The following is a 19,065-nucleotide window of genomic DNA, read 5'->3' on the forward strand; positions in this document are numbered from 1 at the left end:
CGCAAAGTTTCACGTTTCCAATAAACTTCTTATCAAGCTTCTTGAACTTTTCTCGATCTCCTGTGGTTGTTCATTCAGTTGTCTAGGTACCATATGTTGGTCTCCATTTAGTCTTTGTCACCTGTGAGGGGATTCACCATAATCTTCTCTTTATCTTCTCTTTATTGAGCATCAACAAGTTGTACATTTTCTTGGCCAACATCAATGCAAACTCTTTATCCTTTGTGAATGTGATGTTTGCCTCCTCATCACGTTCCTTGTTGTGGCACTCTACCACATAATGCCTGTACTTTTCATGAGCGTAACACTTGATCATGCTTTTATTCTTATCAGGGATGACTATGAGTCAACCACATCTTTTTTTTTTTTCCCTTGCGAGCCACTTCTCATGTGTGAGCAAGATGTGGTTTTTTTTTTTTTCCTCCTCCTTCTTTGTGGCCACAGAGTCTCTTCTCATAGATCTTAAGGCAACTAACGACCTCCTCAACGAACATGTTCTTAAGGGCACTGCACTGCTTAATGGAGGTAACAATATGCATGAATCTCGGTGGAGACAACTTGAAGAAATTTTTAACGACAAAGATTTCCTCCACCTTGTACCCTAACGAACGGATGTTGCTGAAGATCATCGTCAACTTCATGCCCAAGTTATGTATTGATTCACTATCCTTCATGCGGATAGCCACAAATTCACTATTCAATATCTGCACCTTTGCTTCCTTGACACATTTCACACCTACATGCATTGTTTGCAGCGTCTCCCACGCTGCCTTTGCCAAGTTCTTCTTTGCCAACATGAGATGGATGTCCTTCGAGATTGCTTGATAGATGACGACAAGAGCCATCTTGCCTTACACTCAACATCATCACCTTGCTCTATAGCATCCCACACGCCTTGTATTTGTAAATTAACATGCATCTTTATCGACCATGTTGTGTAGTTACTCTTCTTGAGTAATAGGTACTGAAGCATTACACTCCTCTCCTTTCTGCTCTTTATCACCATCATATCTCCTTCGACGACTTTGTATGGTGACGACATTTGTTTCGACATCCTAGCTCTAATACCAAAGATTGGATATGGGTCATGATAAAAATGCATCAAAACAAATAAGTGAAGCAGAAATAACAACTTGTTGGAACAAAAGAACCTTAAGCACTATTGGTTGGTTGGCACATCGAACCTCCACCTTGAATATTCTAACATTCTTATCAATATTTTAAAGATAAGCATGGGTTCTACGTGACAATCAAAATTAAAATCGGTATCCAAATGAGGAGGGTCGCAAAAAGCTACGATTATTAAAAGGAAAAACTTATACACTATATAATTATTAAAAGGGATTGAAGAGTTGGCACATTTGAAAGGGAGATGGAGGGGCCTCTAAATCCATAGATCTAAAGTGATTGTTGGCATCATATTATTGGATACAATTTAGGAATAATTGGGATTGACGTGGACAGCCATGTGGGCTGCTCTTACACCAGGCCTCAGATGTTTTTCTGTTGCTACTGCTAATAATAATAATAATAAATAATAATATTTGTTACTGTGTATGTGCAATGATTCCCAAAGGCATTCTCAATCCTACTCCAATAAACCCTCCGTGGTCTGTCTTCTAACGCCACGTGGAAAGCTGACTCACGTGCCAACTCTTCCCCTCCCTTCTCACACGTGTCAACTCTTTTATAAGTATAATACATGTATGTCAAAACGCAGAATACCGCTTGCCTTCCTCCGAATTTCAGGTCATCTTTCTTTCTCTCAACCATGTTTTTTCCTTTTTCCAATCTCTGCCTCCTATTATGGATTTTTACTTTCAATTTCCATGATTCCTGCAAAAACTTACACGCTTCTTTCTGGAATTTATTCAACAAACATTCTTGATTCCTCAAATCCCGTCTCTGCTATCATGTATCGAGCTGCTTTATGTTTAATTTCACTTCGGTTGCCGTCAGTGAGCTCGGTGAAATAATAATGTCCCTTTCTCTCAAGTTTCTACGATCATATAGAGGAACAATGTCCAATAAGTTCCTCGTATGCTAAGGGTTACTAGTTAGTTAAAGTATTGTACTGAACCGGTTTAGGATTTATGTTCAAATTTGAATTATAATCGAAGTGATCCAGGGGGTACTTTTACGCATGTAGTTATCGCTTAATTGAAAGCGAGGAGAGAAACTAATGCAGTTTCACTTGTGTTGCAGGAACATTGTCTACTCGGCGTCTTTGATATCTGATCTTCATATATTGTCATGCCTCACCTTGTGCGTGAGAATCTCTTCATTGGAAATATTGGCGATGCCGTGGAAGTTCTGCGACATGGTAGCTCAGAAATCACGCATATATTATCAGTTCTTAGTTCTGCGTCAGCATCGTTTTTTTCTGAATGGCGCAGTGGATTGTCAATTCCCAGCAAAGAAATTAAGAAGGTATATGTAGGTGGGGGTGGCTGTGAATCAGCTTCTGAGAATGACTATGTTGATGGGTCGAAGAGTTCCTTATCACCTGAGAAGCTCTTGTACTCATTGGAACATGCTGGAAAGGATTTGAAGGTTGTGAGGATGGCAGTGCCGCTGAGAGATATGGAAAATGAAGATCTGTTGGATTATTTGAATGTGTGCTATGATTTCATTGAGCAGGGTAGAAAAGAGGGATCTGTTCTGGTGCATTGCTTTGCTGGAGTATCAAGAAGGTATGACAAACTTTCCTGTTAGGCTGTTGCTATTTTCATTCTGTAACCACTCATCTTTTGCTTTGATATGTGTTTATTCCTCTAAAAGATGTGTTTATTCCTCTCCAGCCACAAATTGAAAAGAATGGTTAATGACATTGAGCTAGAGAGAACTAGCTTTTCCATACAAAGGAGAACTGCATAAAACTTGATACAAACTTCCTCATACTTGAAGTTAATAAAATTAGGAATGATTCATATACTTCATACCCATGCTGTATTATAGTTTATCCACTGCAGCCTTATGTGAAATTTTCCCCAGTTTTCTCATTATCAAGTATTTATATCATCCTTTGCATTTATTCGTTGCAGTGCTGCTGTCATCACATCATACCTTATGAGAAAGGAACGGCTATCTCTAGAAGGTGTGATAAGCATACATTATTTGCTTGAACTATTATGAACCAGTGTATGTAGTTGCTTATGGTTCCGACCTATTGCTAGTTTTTCTTTCTTATACGTTGATGCAGATGCACTTGATTCCTTGCGACAAAGCAATGAGTTTGTCAGCCCCAATGATGGATTTATGGAGCAGGTGATCTTGGAAATATTGTTAATTCATAAGATACTGAAAGGTCTTGTGCAGAATGTCAATGCACTAGATATACCATTCTAATTTTCTAATTATTAATCTGTATTCATTGCAGTTAAAACTGTTCGAGGACATGGGTTTCAAGGTTGATTATGCCAGTCCCATATACAAGCGTTTTCGCCTGAAAATATTGGGTACGTGGTGTTTCTTTCACTGCCCCCTCCTGTATTGTCTCAATCTAGTTCATTTGTTTGAATGAGTACTGCTGTTGTTCAATTCATTCATTTCCTGGATTTGTTTTTCAATATTATCTTTTTGGTCTATAGTTCCCTCCCACAAGCTTTTATTCAAGAGTATTTATGTGGTCACCTACTTAGGATAAAATCCTAGTGTTTCTTGACAGCTGTATGATGTAGGATCCTGCGGTCTCTCCTATGATTAGTCAAGGGGTGTGTAAGCTGGCCGAATATTCACAATGTTTTAAAAAAGGAAAATAATATTAGTTATTTTGTTTAGTTGTATCTTAGATTCTGGGTTTTAGTTTTGTGTCAAGGGACGGTTGATGAAGGCCTGTGAATTTAAGCAGGAGATTGAGCATTGCCATTTCTTCCCAGATTATAGTATTACCAGAACAGTTGTCGAGTCGAGGAACATCTGTTTTGGCTAGGTTTGAGAGCCATGCATCACAGATTTTTGCTTGCTCAAGATAAGGCATATTTTTTAACCTGAACTTCATTTACAGGTCAAAAGATTTAAAATAAAAAGGAAATAATCGCTTACATGTCAATTATTATGTGTCAGTTGGAGTGTATATAAAATAAAATTTACCATAATCATCCAGTTTTTGAGTTGATTGATGATTTAACATAGTATCAAAGTTTGGGCCAACCTAGTACTTAGTCCTTGACCTGGTCAAGCTTGGGCTATTGATCTAATCTAGCATGAGAATTGTATTATTAATGATCTCAATCTTTTCTATAGTTTCTCCCAATTTTACGTTGGTAATAACTTTTCCAGTCGAACATAAATAAGTTGCACGTATAACACATGTTTTTGTTGGACTTTTGGTTTGGGATTCTGGCTCTGGTTCATACTTTTACACCTCTAGTGATTGACATTTTTCTTCCTCTTTATAACGATTTAGCTGTGAGTTTCCATTTTGCTTATTCTTTTAAATTATTGCCTCTCCATGCCTTCAGGCGAGTCCTATAACCGCGGGGAGAAAATCAACATTTCTAAACTTGGAGCAGATCCAGGCTTGACCTGTGAAGTTGCTTCAGCCGTACAGTCATCCCAACAAGTAGATAATTCCCTTGCACGTGCATACCGCTGCAAGAAATGTCGAAGGCTGGTTGCCTTGCAGGAAAATGTGGTGGATCACATTCCTGGCGAAGGTGAGTCGTCGTTTGACTGGCGTAAGAGAAAAAGTGGAAACACTTTTAATAAGTCAGAGGAACCTGAGTGCTCATCTATTTTTATTGAGCCCCTCCGGTGGATGACAGGAGGTAAATCCTTTTCTTTTATGACCTCTGCCGTATCTTCTACATATCTGATAATTCATTGCTTGTATGAACTTCAACTAGTTTTTTGTTGAAATCATCACCCAATGGAAGTTTTGGGTCGAGTCGGTTTCTCCTGTTGAAAAAAAAAAAAGGGTTTTCATGGAGAAACAGTTTCCATATATAGACAGAGCTAGTAGATACCTTTTGGTAATGCATTATTTAAATATGGTTTTTCTTTGGATCTACAATTATGAAAAACCCTACGTTGAATTTTTGTTCTATTACCCAGTTGAAGAAGGTGCATTGGAAGGCAAGTTATCGTGTGCTCATTGTGAAGGTCGCCTTGGATACTTTAATTGGTCGGGCATCCAATGCAGTTGCGGAAGCTGGATCACCCCAGCATTTCAGCTTCACAAAAGCCGAGTGGACATCTCAACTGTCTGAAGCTTTCTTGGAACAGAGGTTTCCTAATTCCAAACTTGAGGATGCCTATTGTCTCTCTTTTCTCATATGCAAAACGCAGATATTAGATATACTACAATGCCTGCTGCCACTAGGGAAAGGAACTGCATACAGGTTTGAAAATTCTGCTTCCTACATATTCCCACCACTCGCTATGAGATGAGGATCAACGGTGGAGACGTATTGTTCTCTTTCTCATTTCAAAATCACGTTTAGATGGAGATTCATACATGTTTTCTCGGAATTTGGCTTCCCGCGTTGATATTGTGTGATGCATAAGGTTTGAACACATCCACAGAAAGTGGTGATGCTCCTGTTGTCCATTTCTCAAGTAACCCCCTTTATTTTATTTTGTTTATTATTGTTATTATTATTATTATTTTCTGTTTGTCATTTTAAACGTTGAGCGGCCATCTTGGTTTTGTGGCCTTAATGTGTTGGTAAATGTTTAATTGTCGTGAAGTATTACAATTTGCAGGCTTTGTAAGCATAGCTTTCAGCAATGAAGCTGAATAATAATGTGGTTTTTAATGCATCGCTCAGGGTTAGATTGTGAAAGCATTATGGAGGGAGTTCATATTATCATTCGAATGTTTTATCTACAAATCTATCCTAAATTTGAATAAGTTAGTAAATCAGTGCCTTCTCAAAACCAAAAACGAAACCAACCAATAAATCATACAAAATATAACTTACCAAGAAAAAAACAGAATTGTTCATCTTGCTTGATAGTGCCCCAATAAAACTTGTGTAAGAATATGCAACTTTTATATAGATAATCACAGAACAAGAGAATTCTGCACATCTGCTTCCTTAAACATCTCTGCCAACTTAATTTAATACTTAGCTTAATACCNTTTTTTTTTTTTTTTTTTTTTTTTTTTTTGTAATCAGACATCACGTAGCAAGAAAATTTCACACCTACGATAGATAGAGGAATAGAAAGGGAACTCGTAAGAGTTAATGAAAATTGCATGGTGAGTTCCTGCAACCTATCAAAACTCAGATGTCAGCAAAGGCAAGTTTGTCCGACCATCATCCCTTGATACTGAATTTGATTGTTCTCGGAATTGTGGAGATCAAAGGTTTCATAATACCCAGATTTTTTTTCATGAAATTAGTGCGATTGTGATTCAAGAAGGATGTTGGTTGCCATGTTAACATCATTTCTGGCCCGCATAAGTGCCTGCCTGGCTGAATTTCTGTCAAAGCCCATCGAAACAAGGGTAGCAATGGAGTCCTCCGGTGGTTCTGAGGCAGTTGGCACAGGAGTGAAGTTCCTCTATAATAGCACAACACAAAATAAACCAGTTAAGTGGCTGAAGTGCAAAACTTGCGTTTTTCATGCCGCCACCCATGTACTCGTTAACTACATCCAAATAGATTATTTTAAGGACTATAACGTTAGCAAGTACCCACAATCTCACAATTACGATGGCACAGTCTCATGCCTAAAAGTTGGTCAGCAGACGAGAAATCTATTAAATAGTCAAAATCTCTTCCTCAAATGGTGTAGCTTATCAAATATGTGTTGAAACTAATAGCTGATAGAAGCATTCGCCAAATGTACTAACCTCAACCTGGCGGCTCATGAATGATGGCATATTTCCTCTAACATCTCTGTTTGGGGCTCCTGGAGGATTCCCCACAGATGGCAAACAAAATCGCGAAAAAAATGAACTGATGAACTCCGGAAACTGTGAAGCACGAAAATAATAAAATAATGCATTTTTTTAGAAAACTATAAAATACCTAATGAGAGAAAAATGAGAGAAACTTCATCAAACTGAATCAAAATGAACAAAAACAAATAAAAGAATGAAATCATCATAAAAAGGTCAAAATTTCTAACATCAGAATATTATAGAAGATCTTGGAAAAGAAAAAGTATAGGTAAGTTTGATCGATATATGAAGGCTTAAAGTGGACGGGACTTGTAGAAGTAATCAGACAAGTTGAGTGCGAAAGACAGATCCTATCATTCATTTTTTTCCTCGGATAAGAAACAACTCTTATTAGATTATTTGGCGACAGATGAGGCCAAGCCAAATCATTGGTTGCATTGGTTGCATGACCAACCAGAATATTGAAGATAAGACACTATGAACAACAGTTGGGTCCTAGAGAATGTCAGAAGCATCTAAGGTGTACCAATTCCATTCAAAATGTCAAGAATAGGAGCATTTATTGTTGGGAGAACCAGGAGGCTGACGGTGATTAGCTAATCAAAAAGCCAAATGAAGATTTTAACTCAAATTCTGCATAAAGAATCCTGTATATGCATGCAGTGAAATGGTGCCGCAGAGAGAAAAGGTATCAAAATATTCATAATTCATCCCTTCTAAAATGGTAAAGGTTGACGGGCCATAAACCACCTATCCTGAGTTTAATTTCCACAGTTTAACCAAATACTGAAACGCCCCAACTACAATTTAATATACCAGAATCATAATTTCAGATAGAAAACTAAGGAAGCAATGTGTTTATGCAAATTTTGAATATAACCTTGGCTTTGCGGATGCCAAATACATTCAAACGATATAAGGAACCAGCAAGAATGCCGCATATCCCTGGTAAGATGGATCTTCTCCACGAGGACAGAAGGAGCTGCAAGATCAACAACAAACTAGATTATACAGGTAGAGAAACGAAAGAGGTATCAAAACCAATATAAGTAAAGCAAACTCCTAACCTGAAGACCAGCAAGATATATGAAAGACTTGTCAGAGAAACGAACTCCAAATACACGAAACCGAGTTGAAACAGGAATATCAAAGAAGAAGGGTACAAAGGAAGCAAATAAAAGACCATAAGGTCCAGAAGTAACTAGATTGGCAGCAGTGGCTGCAGGATCTGCCCCAAAAAAAAAAAAGAAAAAAGAAAAGTGTTAGCCAAGTCAAGATCATTAGATCTTACTGCTAATGCTAAGATATATATTCTCTCTAAGATTCTAATGCTAAAATCTGTGAAAGAAAAAGAAAAAAATAAATTGATAAAATTTCTTCTGAATGTAAGGTGCAACAAAAATGAACTCCAATGTTAACAAGATGGGATAAAATTAACTTCTATTGCAAAATTGCTGACATAACTTATGTCCAATGAGAAAATGATGAGAGTTAAAACCAGATACCAACTAAATGAAGATCTTATCCGCCTTCCCCCCCATCTCATTTTCTCTCTCTGTTCCCTAACTGTGGCCCCATGCTTAAAACTTTTATAATGTATTCCACTGTCTAAAACTCATCCCGATGAACTCCATTCCAGCATCAAATCCAACCTCAATCCTTCGTTTTTATGTTTTTTATAAAGGAAATTATTATTATTATTATATATTTCACGTCTTCATCCACATCTTAGCTGTAACCCCAACTCCATATTTTATAAATCTTATTACATATGTTTAGTACATATCTACTTTCATCTAGATCAAAACCAAACTGCAACCAATTTTTTAAAATTATAATTACATAAACTTTATTATCTATTCTACATCTAGTACCGATCTTGAATTTTCTTCAACTATAATTACATAATTTCATTATCTATGCTACTACATCTAGTCCCGATCTTGAAATTTCTTAGTTATTGTGTATTTCATCTCTCCATCCCGAACCAAGCACAAGTTCAATCATAACCTTGACCTCAATTTTTAAAAAATTTATTATATATATATTCAATACATAATAATAATTTCCAAACAAAGCAGCCACCAGATTGAACTATAACATTTTGGACAAACCAACAACGAAGGCACTATAGACAAGCTGAAACAAGCCATCGAAACTTTGTTCGGGAGCAACCCATGATAGAATCTTCAATCTTTGTAAGACTGTAAAGGCTAAAAAAGCAATAAAGTTCCTAATCTAGATGAAATCAGTTTTCCAAGGAATGAGGTGCTAACGTCAGCTTTAACATCTGTTTTCAAATTCAAGAAATATGCTACAATAACTTATTCAACCACCTCCTATTAACCTTTATAAATTTACCAATAAAACCGTTCATGCAAAGGCCAAAAGGCTTTTCCAACTAATCAGCCTACCACAGAAGGTTAATGGTCAATAGTCCTTGTTTCTGACGATCCCTTTGCGGTGTTCTCCTCCCTTTAACACTCAAATAGAAAAATCGTGAGCTTCTCATGACTACCACCCACATTCGATACCGACTCACGACTGAAGCACCCTCCTCCGACGCTGACTCCCTCCATCATCACTAACGTCCGACTCCTCTGACATCGTCATTGCTTATCGCCAAAGACTGTTGTCGACCTAATTGCTGCAATTTTTTCTTTTTGACCTAGTTCTTCACTACTACATTTTGTCCGATTTTTCATGAGTATGTATTCTTCCAAATCAATCGAACCAATCTCTAATGGTCCAGGAGGATATGATTCATCATCATTTGCCCATATTATGGGTCACACATTGAATGGCTACATTATATCCAATGGTCATAGTCAGTCTTGATGTTCATATGTGGCAAGGGTAAGAATGAGTACTTCTCGAAAGAGATTGTGCAGCCTAAAGCAACTAATCCCGAATTCATGAAGTGGAAAGTAGAAAATAACATGGTCATGTCGTTGTTAATTAATTACACAACCAATGAGATAAGTGAAAATTTTCTTCTGTATGGAACAACGCATCAAATTTGGGACAATCTCAAGGAAACATACTCTAGTAAGAACACTTCAGAATTGTTTAGCATAGAAACAATCCTTCATGATTTTTGCTGAGGTTATCAATTTGTTACTGATTACTTTAATACACTCTCCCATCATTGGAAAAAAGTGGATTTATTTGAAGTCTATTCATGGAAGTATGCCAATGATACGACTCAATAAACGGAAATTCTTGAGCAAAAAGAGACACTCAAATTCCTTCTTGGCCTTATCAACGATCTTGATGAAGTTCGAGGTCGAAACATGGGAACCAAGTCATTGCCAAACTCTTCGCAAAGCCTTCTCTGAAGTAAGGCGAGAAGAAAGTAGGAAATGTGCAATATTGGGCAAATCAGAATCAGTCTCTACTTTCTTGATAGCATTTGTACTTGCTAGTGTAGTTTTAACTCAATGGTACAAAGTGACAAAAAGCAAAAACAATTGAGGCCTCGGTGTGAGAATTGCAAAACGGGGGGTAATATAAAAGACACATGCTAAAAGATCCATGGGAAGCCTGCTAATTGGAAACCTAAGCATCACAATGATCATGATGGTAGGGCCTATGTGGTTAAAGTAGCTCCGGATAATTCTGACAATTCGAAGTCAACACCATTTAGCAAATAACAAATAGATGCAAAACAAAAGATCATTGGCCAGGGAGCAATACTGGCTGCACAGGAAGTTATACCTCCTGCTTTGTTAACTAGTAAAGGAAGGAATTGAATTGTAGACACTGGAGCATCACATCATATGACAAGGAATGCATCACTATTTCAAAACTATCAAGTCGGCACCTCCAATTCCTTGTGAAAATTGCAAATGGGTCAAACTCCAAAGTGGTTGGGACAAGTTCCATTAGAGTTACTCAAAATTTATATCTTAACTCTGTATAACATATCCTAGACTTGGGTTGTAATTTACTTTCAATAAGTAAATTGACACGTGATCTTAAATGTGCGATTAAGTTTAATCCAAACTAACGTATTTTTGCAGAATTCGAACTGGAGAAGACAATTGGCAGTGCTGAACTTTTTCAGACTTTATCCTCTCAACTATGATCAAGGCTCACTAGCAATTGGAGACAATTCTTAGTTTTTATCTTCCTTTGTTTCCAGTAATAAGTTTTCTTCTTGTATCAATAAAGATAGTGAAATGATGTTATTACACTATCAGTTAGGTCATCCAAATTTTTCGTATTTCTCCAAATTGTTTCAAAATCTTCTTCATAATAAAAATCTTACATTGTTCAATTGTGATATTTTTCAGATTATCAAGCATACTTGAAACCCCTATCCATACATTGCTTATTAACCGTCAAGTCCTTTTTCATTTATTGATAGCAATGTATGGGACCCTTCAAAAAAAAAATCTTTGTGGCTCGACAGCATATTTCCTTTGTTGATGATCTATGTTACATGGATCTTTGCTAAGAAAAAAAATCTTAAGCTCACCAACATTTCAAACATTTTCCTAATATGATCAAAAGCTCAACATCAAACCAAATTTTGTGTCCTCAAAATAGACAATGCAAAAGAATTCTTTAGTTCATGTCTTGAGGATTACCTATCACTCACGGAATTCTTCATCTTGGCATTTGTGTTGATACTCATCAACAAAATGGAGTGGCTTAATGCAAGAATCGTCATCTCATTTCCACATAATTGATCAATCCCACATAGTTGCTCCTCATTAAGTCTTCCTTCAATCATTTTCTCATCTTTGTGTTCAATCTCTTGATTTGGTCCCTAGAGTTTTCGAGTGTAGTGTCTTTGTCCACATCCATTCTCAAGCAACAATTAGCAGATATTATTACCAAGCTTTTACCATGACCTAACCTTGAAGATTTGAATAGCAGGTTGGGATTGTATAATACATTCAATCCACGTTGAGGGGGAGTGTTGTAAATTATGGTCAAGGTTAAGGGTAACCTTGTTTCTCGTATTTTAGGATTTTATCTCATCTTTATTTTCTATTCTTTTTTTTAGGTATGTTTTAAGATTTGGTTTATGGTAAAATATTCATTCTTTTATAAGTTGCTGTACCTTGTATTTATTATGATATTTTGTATAGTTGAGATATGAATGAAAATACCAAAAATTATAGAGGGATTAAGTGTGACTACTCAACCCTTGAAATAAAAAATAAAAAAAAACAAAACAAAACCTAGCCCTTCTCTCCCTCCGATTGCAAAAACTCCTATAATAATCAAAGATCTACCTCACCATCTCCATCTAGCTCTCAAATTTAAGTGGCTGCTTGATTCAAGACTCGTAGAATTAGGATATCTTAAGAGGAATGGTCAGAAGATGTCTAGGAAGGAACTGTTCTAAAACCATGAAGGCTCTCCTGTTTCCTTCAAACCAAATACTTCAAAGAACAACACAAAAGCAAGCTTGCAATAACAGTCTTTATCCCAAAATGGAGGATCAAATGTCGCACCACCATCATACAGACGTTCAGGTAGGAACCAAAAATATGCCAAAACTGACTCCACAACAGAGAAGCAAACAAACAAAGCCATAACAAACGGTTAAAAATCTTCTCAAGGCCCCTTGCACATAAAGCACCAATTGGGGCCAAGGACAAAGTAATGGGTTCTCTGGATAAAATCCAAGGTGTTAATTCTTCCTAAAGCCATCAATCAGGAAAAGAAAAAAGGAATTTCATTCGGATTATCAACTTTCAAAGGTTTCTGAAGAGATAAGTAGAGAGAGAAGAAACTAGATGGGTATAGAAAGGCTTACAAGCGAAAATGCCAGAAAGATCAGGAAGGACTTCCAATCCAAGTAAACAAATTTTACAGTAGAAAAAGAAGGGAAAGAAGGAGAGTTCACCTCTAAAAATTTAAAAAGGAAAGGGATGTTAAACAACATCAAACCAATAATCAAACATGAGCTTGAATTGTGCTAGCTGCCCAAGCATATTAAACCAAAATGCATACCTTTAAGTAATGTTATTGCAAGGACCTCAAAAAGTAGGGAGATTATTATAGAGAACAAGGTAAAGACCTGCAAAACGACAGAATATTAACATAAATCTCTTTACGAAGAAATACACATCAACTAAGGGGGAAAAAGAGTTTTGTGCACAAAAAATAAAACATAATATGTTTGACAATTGGAGTGAAGAATGTTATAATTAACAAATTATCACCGTCAATATTAGCATGCAAGCATGACTCACACTTCCTGACCCAAACGTATCTGTTTTGTAGAATAGAAACTAAAGGCAATGATCGTACTAAATTCAGTCTGCTAACCTTATTCCATGAAGCAAATAGAAATGAAAAACAATAAAGTATTTCAAATATAGGTGCCCACTTTGTCATGTCAATGACCACAAAAATGTTGTCAGTACTAGTAATGGATATGATAGGAAGATTAGTATGTTATCAGAAGGGGCATAGTATTAATTCAATACCATTTTTAGTATTCCAAATGAATACGGCATCACATGTATGACCACAAAACTTATACTACATCTACTTTTATACACTTTCTGATTTTTTATGCTTCTATTCATTGAAGATAAACAAATACATGGTACAAGAGTTAATACATCAGGCACTGCATTGTATTAATGTGACCCATCAATTTAAAGATCGTGATTGGTTGCTTCATTATGACATGTTTTAATAAAATCCTGCAGTATGAATTGAATAAAACTTACCGAATATTTGTTGGAGCCTATCTGTCTCTCAAATACTCTGAAGTAATAAAGCAAAAACAGTCCGAACAACAATTCAGGAGTAGATGAAAAGGCAAAGACTGACATCACTAACTTCCAAAAGCGAAGCTTCACAATCACATCCTGCCATAAAGATGACAATTAACTAGTCAAAAGTGTCCTTTCTACCACACAAATTAAGGTAATCTCTATCATGGAAAAAGAACAAAATAAGTCGCCTTTAAGTCCGATATAAAAGGATTATATATGCAACAAAGATGGAATAGCAGCAGTTAAAATGATAAAAATAATATTTCTACCAGTGGATCCCTTTAGCGCAGCTTATTCAAATTCATGTCCCGTCCAAACTTTTAAACAAAAACTTCCTACCACTGCGACTTCATTATATTAGAATCTTATAAAGAATTTCATAAAATACTGGTTCCTGTACAAAGAACCTCCCATTTCCAATTTTACAAGCAAGTAAACTAGTTCCAACTTCTTTCCCTTTCAAATTAAACCCGTAACCACCAAGTAATAAAAGAGCATTCATCTAAAACTTCTATTGTAGAAATCCTTCACAGACCCACAGCAATATAGGGACAAAGGCAAGCTCCTTGTTTCAGTATCCATTTCTAAAGGTTTGGATTCAAATTTTGGGTCGGAAAGAATCGACAGGATTTATAAAGATGCTACAAAAAAAATTACATTTGAGTCGAAATATACAGCAGAGGGCTTGAAGTGGAGTGCCTCTAATAGATAGTTCGTAATATACTAATCTTTTGAACAACTTATATTGATGGAGATAGAAGCTTCCTCCCTCTTTTCTCTGGCCTTTTTGGCTGTAATTCTTCTTTTGTGGTTACATATATCTAGACTCTTTCAAGGTAGGTCCTTTTATTCATAGGAGGAATTGGCCAAAAAGGAACAATGATACTGATTCTTAAGAGACTTTTGATTGTTTTTTAAATCTGGTTCTCTTTTCTTGGCTCTTTATTGGTGTACCTCCCTTTACACCAGCCTCAATGTTCCCATGGGCAACAGGATGTTTCGTGCCTGGCTCTCCTCCCATCTTTCATAATATTTTCATATCGTGCATGAAAATATCCCTTTCCTTCATCATATCTTGTTTCTTATCAACACAAAAAAATTATGAAAAAATATTGGTTTATAGAAAAATAAATAAATTTCAATTTCCTCTTCACTTTTCTAAATCAATATTGCATGTTAATAAGAAAACCTTGCACCATGGATTTGATTCACTGCCTGAGATGCCTTAGAACCAAAATTAGTCATCTAATGGATTTTTCTTTCTAATTCTCCATCTGAGAGTTATCAAATTTTATCAGCTTGGTTGTTCCTATTTAATGGAACACGATTGGAATGACAAAACATTGTTGAGACAAACTTGGATCTTTTTGAATGAAATGAAATTGAAATCATGATGCAAGGGAAAGGTCTTTCTCATTCCTTAGCCCCAAAAATATGATATTAGAAGAAAAAAAAGGATAAAAGTGTAAAACACAAACATAGTCATGTATGGACTTTCTCCTTGTAGTTATAAACTTGCAAGTATTAGAACAATCAATTAGTTTTTTTTTACTCCATGCTCTAGTCCTTAACTTCTTCTCAAAACTTCAAAAGATTACAATCCCACAAAAGAATGGTTCTTTTCCAGACACTTTAAAAAGAATTATTACTTTTTTAGCCACACCATTTTGTATTGTCCTTCCCCAATTGTTGTCATTTGAGCAGGGGGCTACAGATAATTATAGTTGCTATGCCCTTTTGCTACCATGTTGTGGTCTCGATTATGGCAGATTGCTAGCATGTCTATGTTTTTTATTTCACGTTTTCATGGAATGATAGAGGAAGCTATCCTGAGTCCTTTGTTTAGGGATGAATTTGTTTACTCTGGCAAGCTAGTTTTTTTCAGTCTTGTAAAATATTAGATTGAAAAGAACAGAAGAATCTCATCAGAAATTGACAAATCATGGGAGAAGATTTGAGATCGGGCACATTTTAATGCATCTACTTGGGTTTATAATTCTAATCTTTTATGTTTTCTTGATTGATAACAATTAAATTCCTTTTTATTGAATTTCTTGGCTTGTTTTGTAGTTCTCATGATGACCAAGCCGAGGTTTTTGTTTGGCTTTCTTTTGTTCTTTCATCCATCAAAATTAGTTTTTCATTTAGAGAAAGGAGGTTTTTGTTTGGGCCTCCTTTCTCTAAAGTACCTGACCACTGAGTAATTGTAGGGCATTACTCTTCATAGTATAAAAAGCCCATCATATATTGAAGAAGCTTAGAACATATAGCAATAGTGAGACCNCCCCCCCCCCCCCCCCGAAAATAATAATTATTATATATTAATATAGCTTAGAAAGGTATACCCATAAATGAATAGGTATATATATATATATAGATAGATACATGTGGATATGGATATTTGCCATTGTTCCTTTAATCAGATGCTCCGCCAAGATTGTTTCTGCCACTAAAATTTTAAATAGCATAGATCTTGTTGAAAATTCCCTTGAAGCATATAGCACTAACGCTCTATTGTCTTGAGCTATTCTTAATTGTTCTACATTTAACCTCTCTATCAGCCTTGAAAATTCGGCTACTTCCTATTCTTCTAAGCTCCGAGTACAATCTCCAGTTTCTTGTCTCCAAATCCTGAAAATCCTAATCCAACCTCCAATTTTTATAGCAACAGAGAATAACATTGGAAAAGGGTCATTCAAGAGTTGCCCATCCAACCAAATATTGTCACACCATCTTAATTCCAAAAATTTCACAAAATTAGTTCATAGCTTTAAGATGAAAGACCATGGGTGTTACCAACTAATGTTCTTTTACTTCAATATAACATGCCTCTTTCATCCGAATTTGATGACAATAACATTGTGCCAAATTTCCTAAGCTCATGCAAAAATCTTCACAATTATTTTTCCGATGTCAGTACGATCCTCTTTCTAGGGTGTTAAATCCTTAACCCACCCTTTTTTGAAGGGACATGATGTAATATCTCATTAGATGACTTAATTAGGAACTGACTGCACCAAAGTCTACCTTCTTTTCACAAATTAGAACTAATCCTTATTTAGTCTACCAAAAATTTATATCTACCAGGCTCCAAAAATGTTACTGAACTTGGATTATCTCCTGATAGGAACACCTAAACATTTCATGGGCAAGTCACATAACGTACAACCAGCCACGAGACAACTTCTGCTACACCTTCCTCATCCAGCAATAAAAAAAAATTACTTAAAGATAGATACAATTCAAAAGCAGAATTGCAGAGGCCCATAAGGTCGATTAAACTGAGTGATTACATACATGAGGAAAAGAGGATCCCCAGTTTCAATTATGCATCAATTAACTCGGCCGGTTCGATCTATAATCTGGGTATATGCTCAATACATCGCGGAATCGAAGGTCAAACACTCAACCAAGCAAAGGGCTCGTCTTAACCGAAGAAGCAAATCTACCCTAGTCTCGAACATAAAACCAACCCACAGTTGGCGAAAAAGCATCTGGGTAGTGAAAGAGAGAGAAGAGTACCTGATAGGACAAGCCAAGCTTAATAGAGCGGGCTTGGATCCCGAAGAAAACGGTGAAAAGGGCGGAGGCAATGATGAAGGTCCGGGTGACAGGGGCATTGTCTGCGAAAGAGAGAAGAACACAAGCAAATGAATCAAGGTGGAACAGAAATTGAAAAGGGAGAAAGTGGGTGGTTAAGCATCAGAAGAGAAGAGAAGAGAGGAGAGAAATTGAAGAGGACGCACTGAAACCAGAGGGGCCGCCGTTCATGGTCTCAGAGAGGAAGCAATGACCCTCTCAGACGGTCAGAGGCTTTCTCCGTTTGATTTTGATTTTGATTTTGATTTGTTGTCTGTTGGGAGCTTAGGACTGGAACTTCATTTCTCGTCCTCCTTTCGCTTCGAAATTGGAAATTACTATTTATATTTTCTATTTATTTTTCTTTTAAATATATGATTTTCCAATAATTCACTCTTACCTTTTATTTCTTACCTACAAAATCTCCATTTTATTAATTATAATAATTCTCAATCTTAAATCAACTTTTTCACAATTTATTTTTTCAAATTTTTAATCTAAATATTAAAACTAGGCATAATCAGGTCAATACATTTTTCATGAAATGTTGCCACTTTTTTAAAATAAATAAATAAATTTTATTTTTTATTCAGTAAATCTTAAAAACATGATATCTATCGTGTGTGTCACATGCTGAAAGAACTCGGTGATGACTATACTCATTATTGTCTTCTTTGGACTTTGCTTCCCTTCATGGCTTGACTTTTAAATCGCGTCTGCTAGGAGAAGGTTTCCACACCCTTATAAATGGTGGTTTGTTCTCCTCCCCAACCAATGTGGGACATCACATTTCCTTCCATGTATCCATACTATGAGAAGGGTGTACTTACCGATACCACTTTAATGAATTAGTATTATCCCTACTTTTTCAATATATAAAATATTAACGTAGAGCAAGCGTGAATATGATGTTTAATATTTGTTTATTTGTTAAAAATAATAATAATAAATAAATAAACTATATTGAAGATATGAGAAATGTGTAGATAAAATAATAATAAGATTACCTTTCATCCATGGTAATTAGTTTCAATACCTTCCAAGTTTTCCTCTCTTAGTTTGGTATTTCTCTATTTTTCAAACTTCAATGATTAAGGTGTTAAAAAAAAATCAATAATCTAAAAAATTATATTAATCTAATTTAACTCTCTTAGTTGAATTATTATGAACTTATTTAGGTCGGGATTTGTTTATAGATGTTATTATTTATTTTTTAACCCAAGTAGGTTTAAAAATAATTATTCAAATAGAGTCGTAAATCTTAATCAAATGTTCGAAGATAAATCAATATCATTATTTAACTAGGGTTGATTAAGTTGAAAAAATTGATGACCCATGTAACAGCCCAAACCCACCACTAGCATATATTGTTTTCTTTGGGTTTTGCCTTTCAGTATTTCCCTAAGTTTTTTTTTTTTTTTTTTTTTTTGTGTAAATACGAGGTTGACTCGATGACTCTAAAAGACGGGTTAATTTTTTGTGAAAAAAAACAAACCAAATTTAAAACATTACATTCATTAAAACAAAATAGTGTTCATACGCAAGTAATTAAAACACGACACAACCGTTAAAACACAAAATAAGGAAAATACACAAAATATTTTAAAACATAAGGGTTGAGGACGACGGGTGAGGTTTGTCTATGGCACCTGCTCCAAAGTCCGCTCCCGACCTCGACCAACTTCTTATTACCTGAAAACAAAAATGAATGAGTACAAGAATAAGTAAGCAGCCTACTTGTAGGCTCTTAATCATGTCCTTGATATGCTAGATTAACACACTCTTTCTTGTCTTATTTTGGTTCTTGTGGTAAGTATTTAGGCCCTTTAGTTCTTGTTATTGACTTGGGGTTCTTATCATGATCTATCTTGAGGACCTTGGTCCTTG

At 35.8% G+C, this 19,065-nt stretch overlaps 2 protein-coding genes across 3 annotated transcripts; one reads left to right on the forward strand and one right to left on the reverse strand.

Moving 5' to 3' along the window:
* Window positions 1-1,713: 1,713 nt before the first annotated feature.
* LOC111800236 (dual specificity protein phosphatase 12-like) lies at window positions 1,714-5,786 on the forward strand. 2 transcript variants are annotated; one of them, XM_023683838.1, is made up of 7 exons: window positions 1,714-1,749; window positions 2,206-2,693; window positions 3,045-3,097; window positions 3,203-3,267; window positions 3,380-3,458; window positions 4,464-4,769; window positions 5,056-5,786. In XM_023683838.1, exons 2-7 carry the CDS (start codon window positions 2,254-2,256, stop codon window positions 5,208-5,210), a joined length of 1,098 nt encoding a protein of 365 aa, XP_023539606.1. In that variant the 5' UTR covers window positions 1,714-1,749; window positions 2,206-2,253; the 3' UTR covers window positions 5,211-5,786. The 2 variants fall into 2 exon arrangements, with proteins under 2 accessions (XP_023539606.1, XP_023539605.1); XM_023683837.1 differs by lacking the exon at window positions 1,714-1,749 and having other exon boundaries at window positions 2,161-2,693.
* A 299-nt stretch (window positions 5,787-6,085) lies between these two features.
* On the reverse strand, window positions 6,086-17,493 carry LOC111800240 (rhomboid-like protein 20). Its single transcript, XM_023683841.1, has 8 exons — window positions 17,346-17,493; window positions 17,122-17,222; window positions 13,552-13,692; window positions 12,824-12,890; window positions 7,921-8,081; window positions 7,734-7,835; window positions 6,803-6,925; window positions 6,086-6,510 (listed from the first exon to the last, which is right to left on the reverse strand). Exons 1-8 carry the CDS (start codon window positions 17,368-17,370, stop codon window positions 6,346-6,348), a joined length of 885 nt encoding a protein of 294 aa, XP_023539609.1. The 5' UTR covers window positions 17,371-17,493; the 3' UTR covers window positions 6,086-6,345.
* Between the last annotated feature and the right edge of the window lie 1,572 nt (window positions 17,494-19,065).

This window comes from Cucurbita pepo, chromosome LG08, assembly GCF_002806865.2.
Source record: "Cucurbita pepo subsp. pepo cultivar mu-cu-16 chromosome LG08, ASM280686v2, whole genome shotgun sequence".
In the NCBI taxonomy this organism is placed as follows: domain Eukaryota; kingdom Viridiplantae; phylum Streptophyta; class Magnoliopsida; order Cucurbitales; family Cucurbitaceae; genus Cucurbita; species Cucurbita pepo.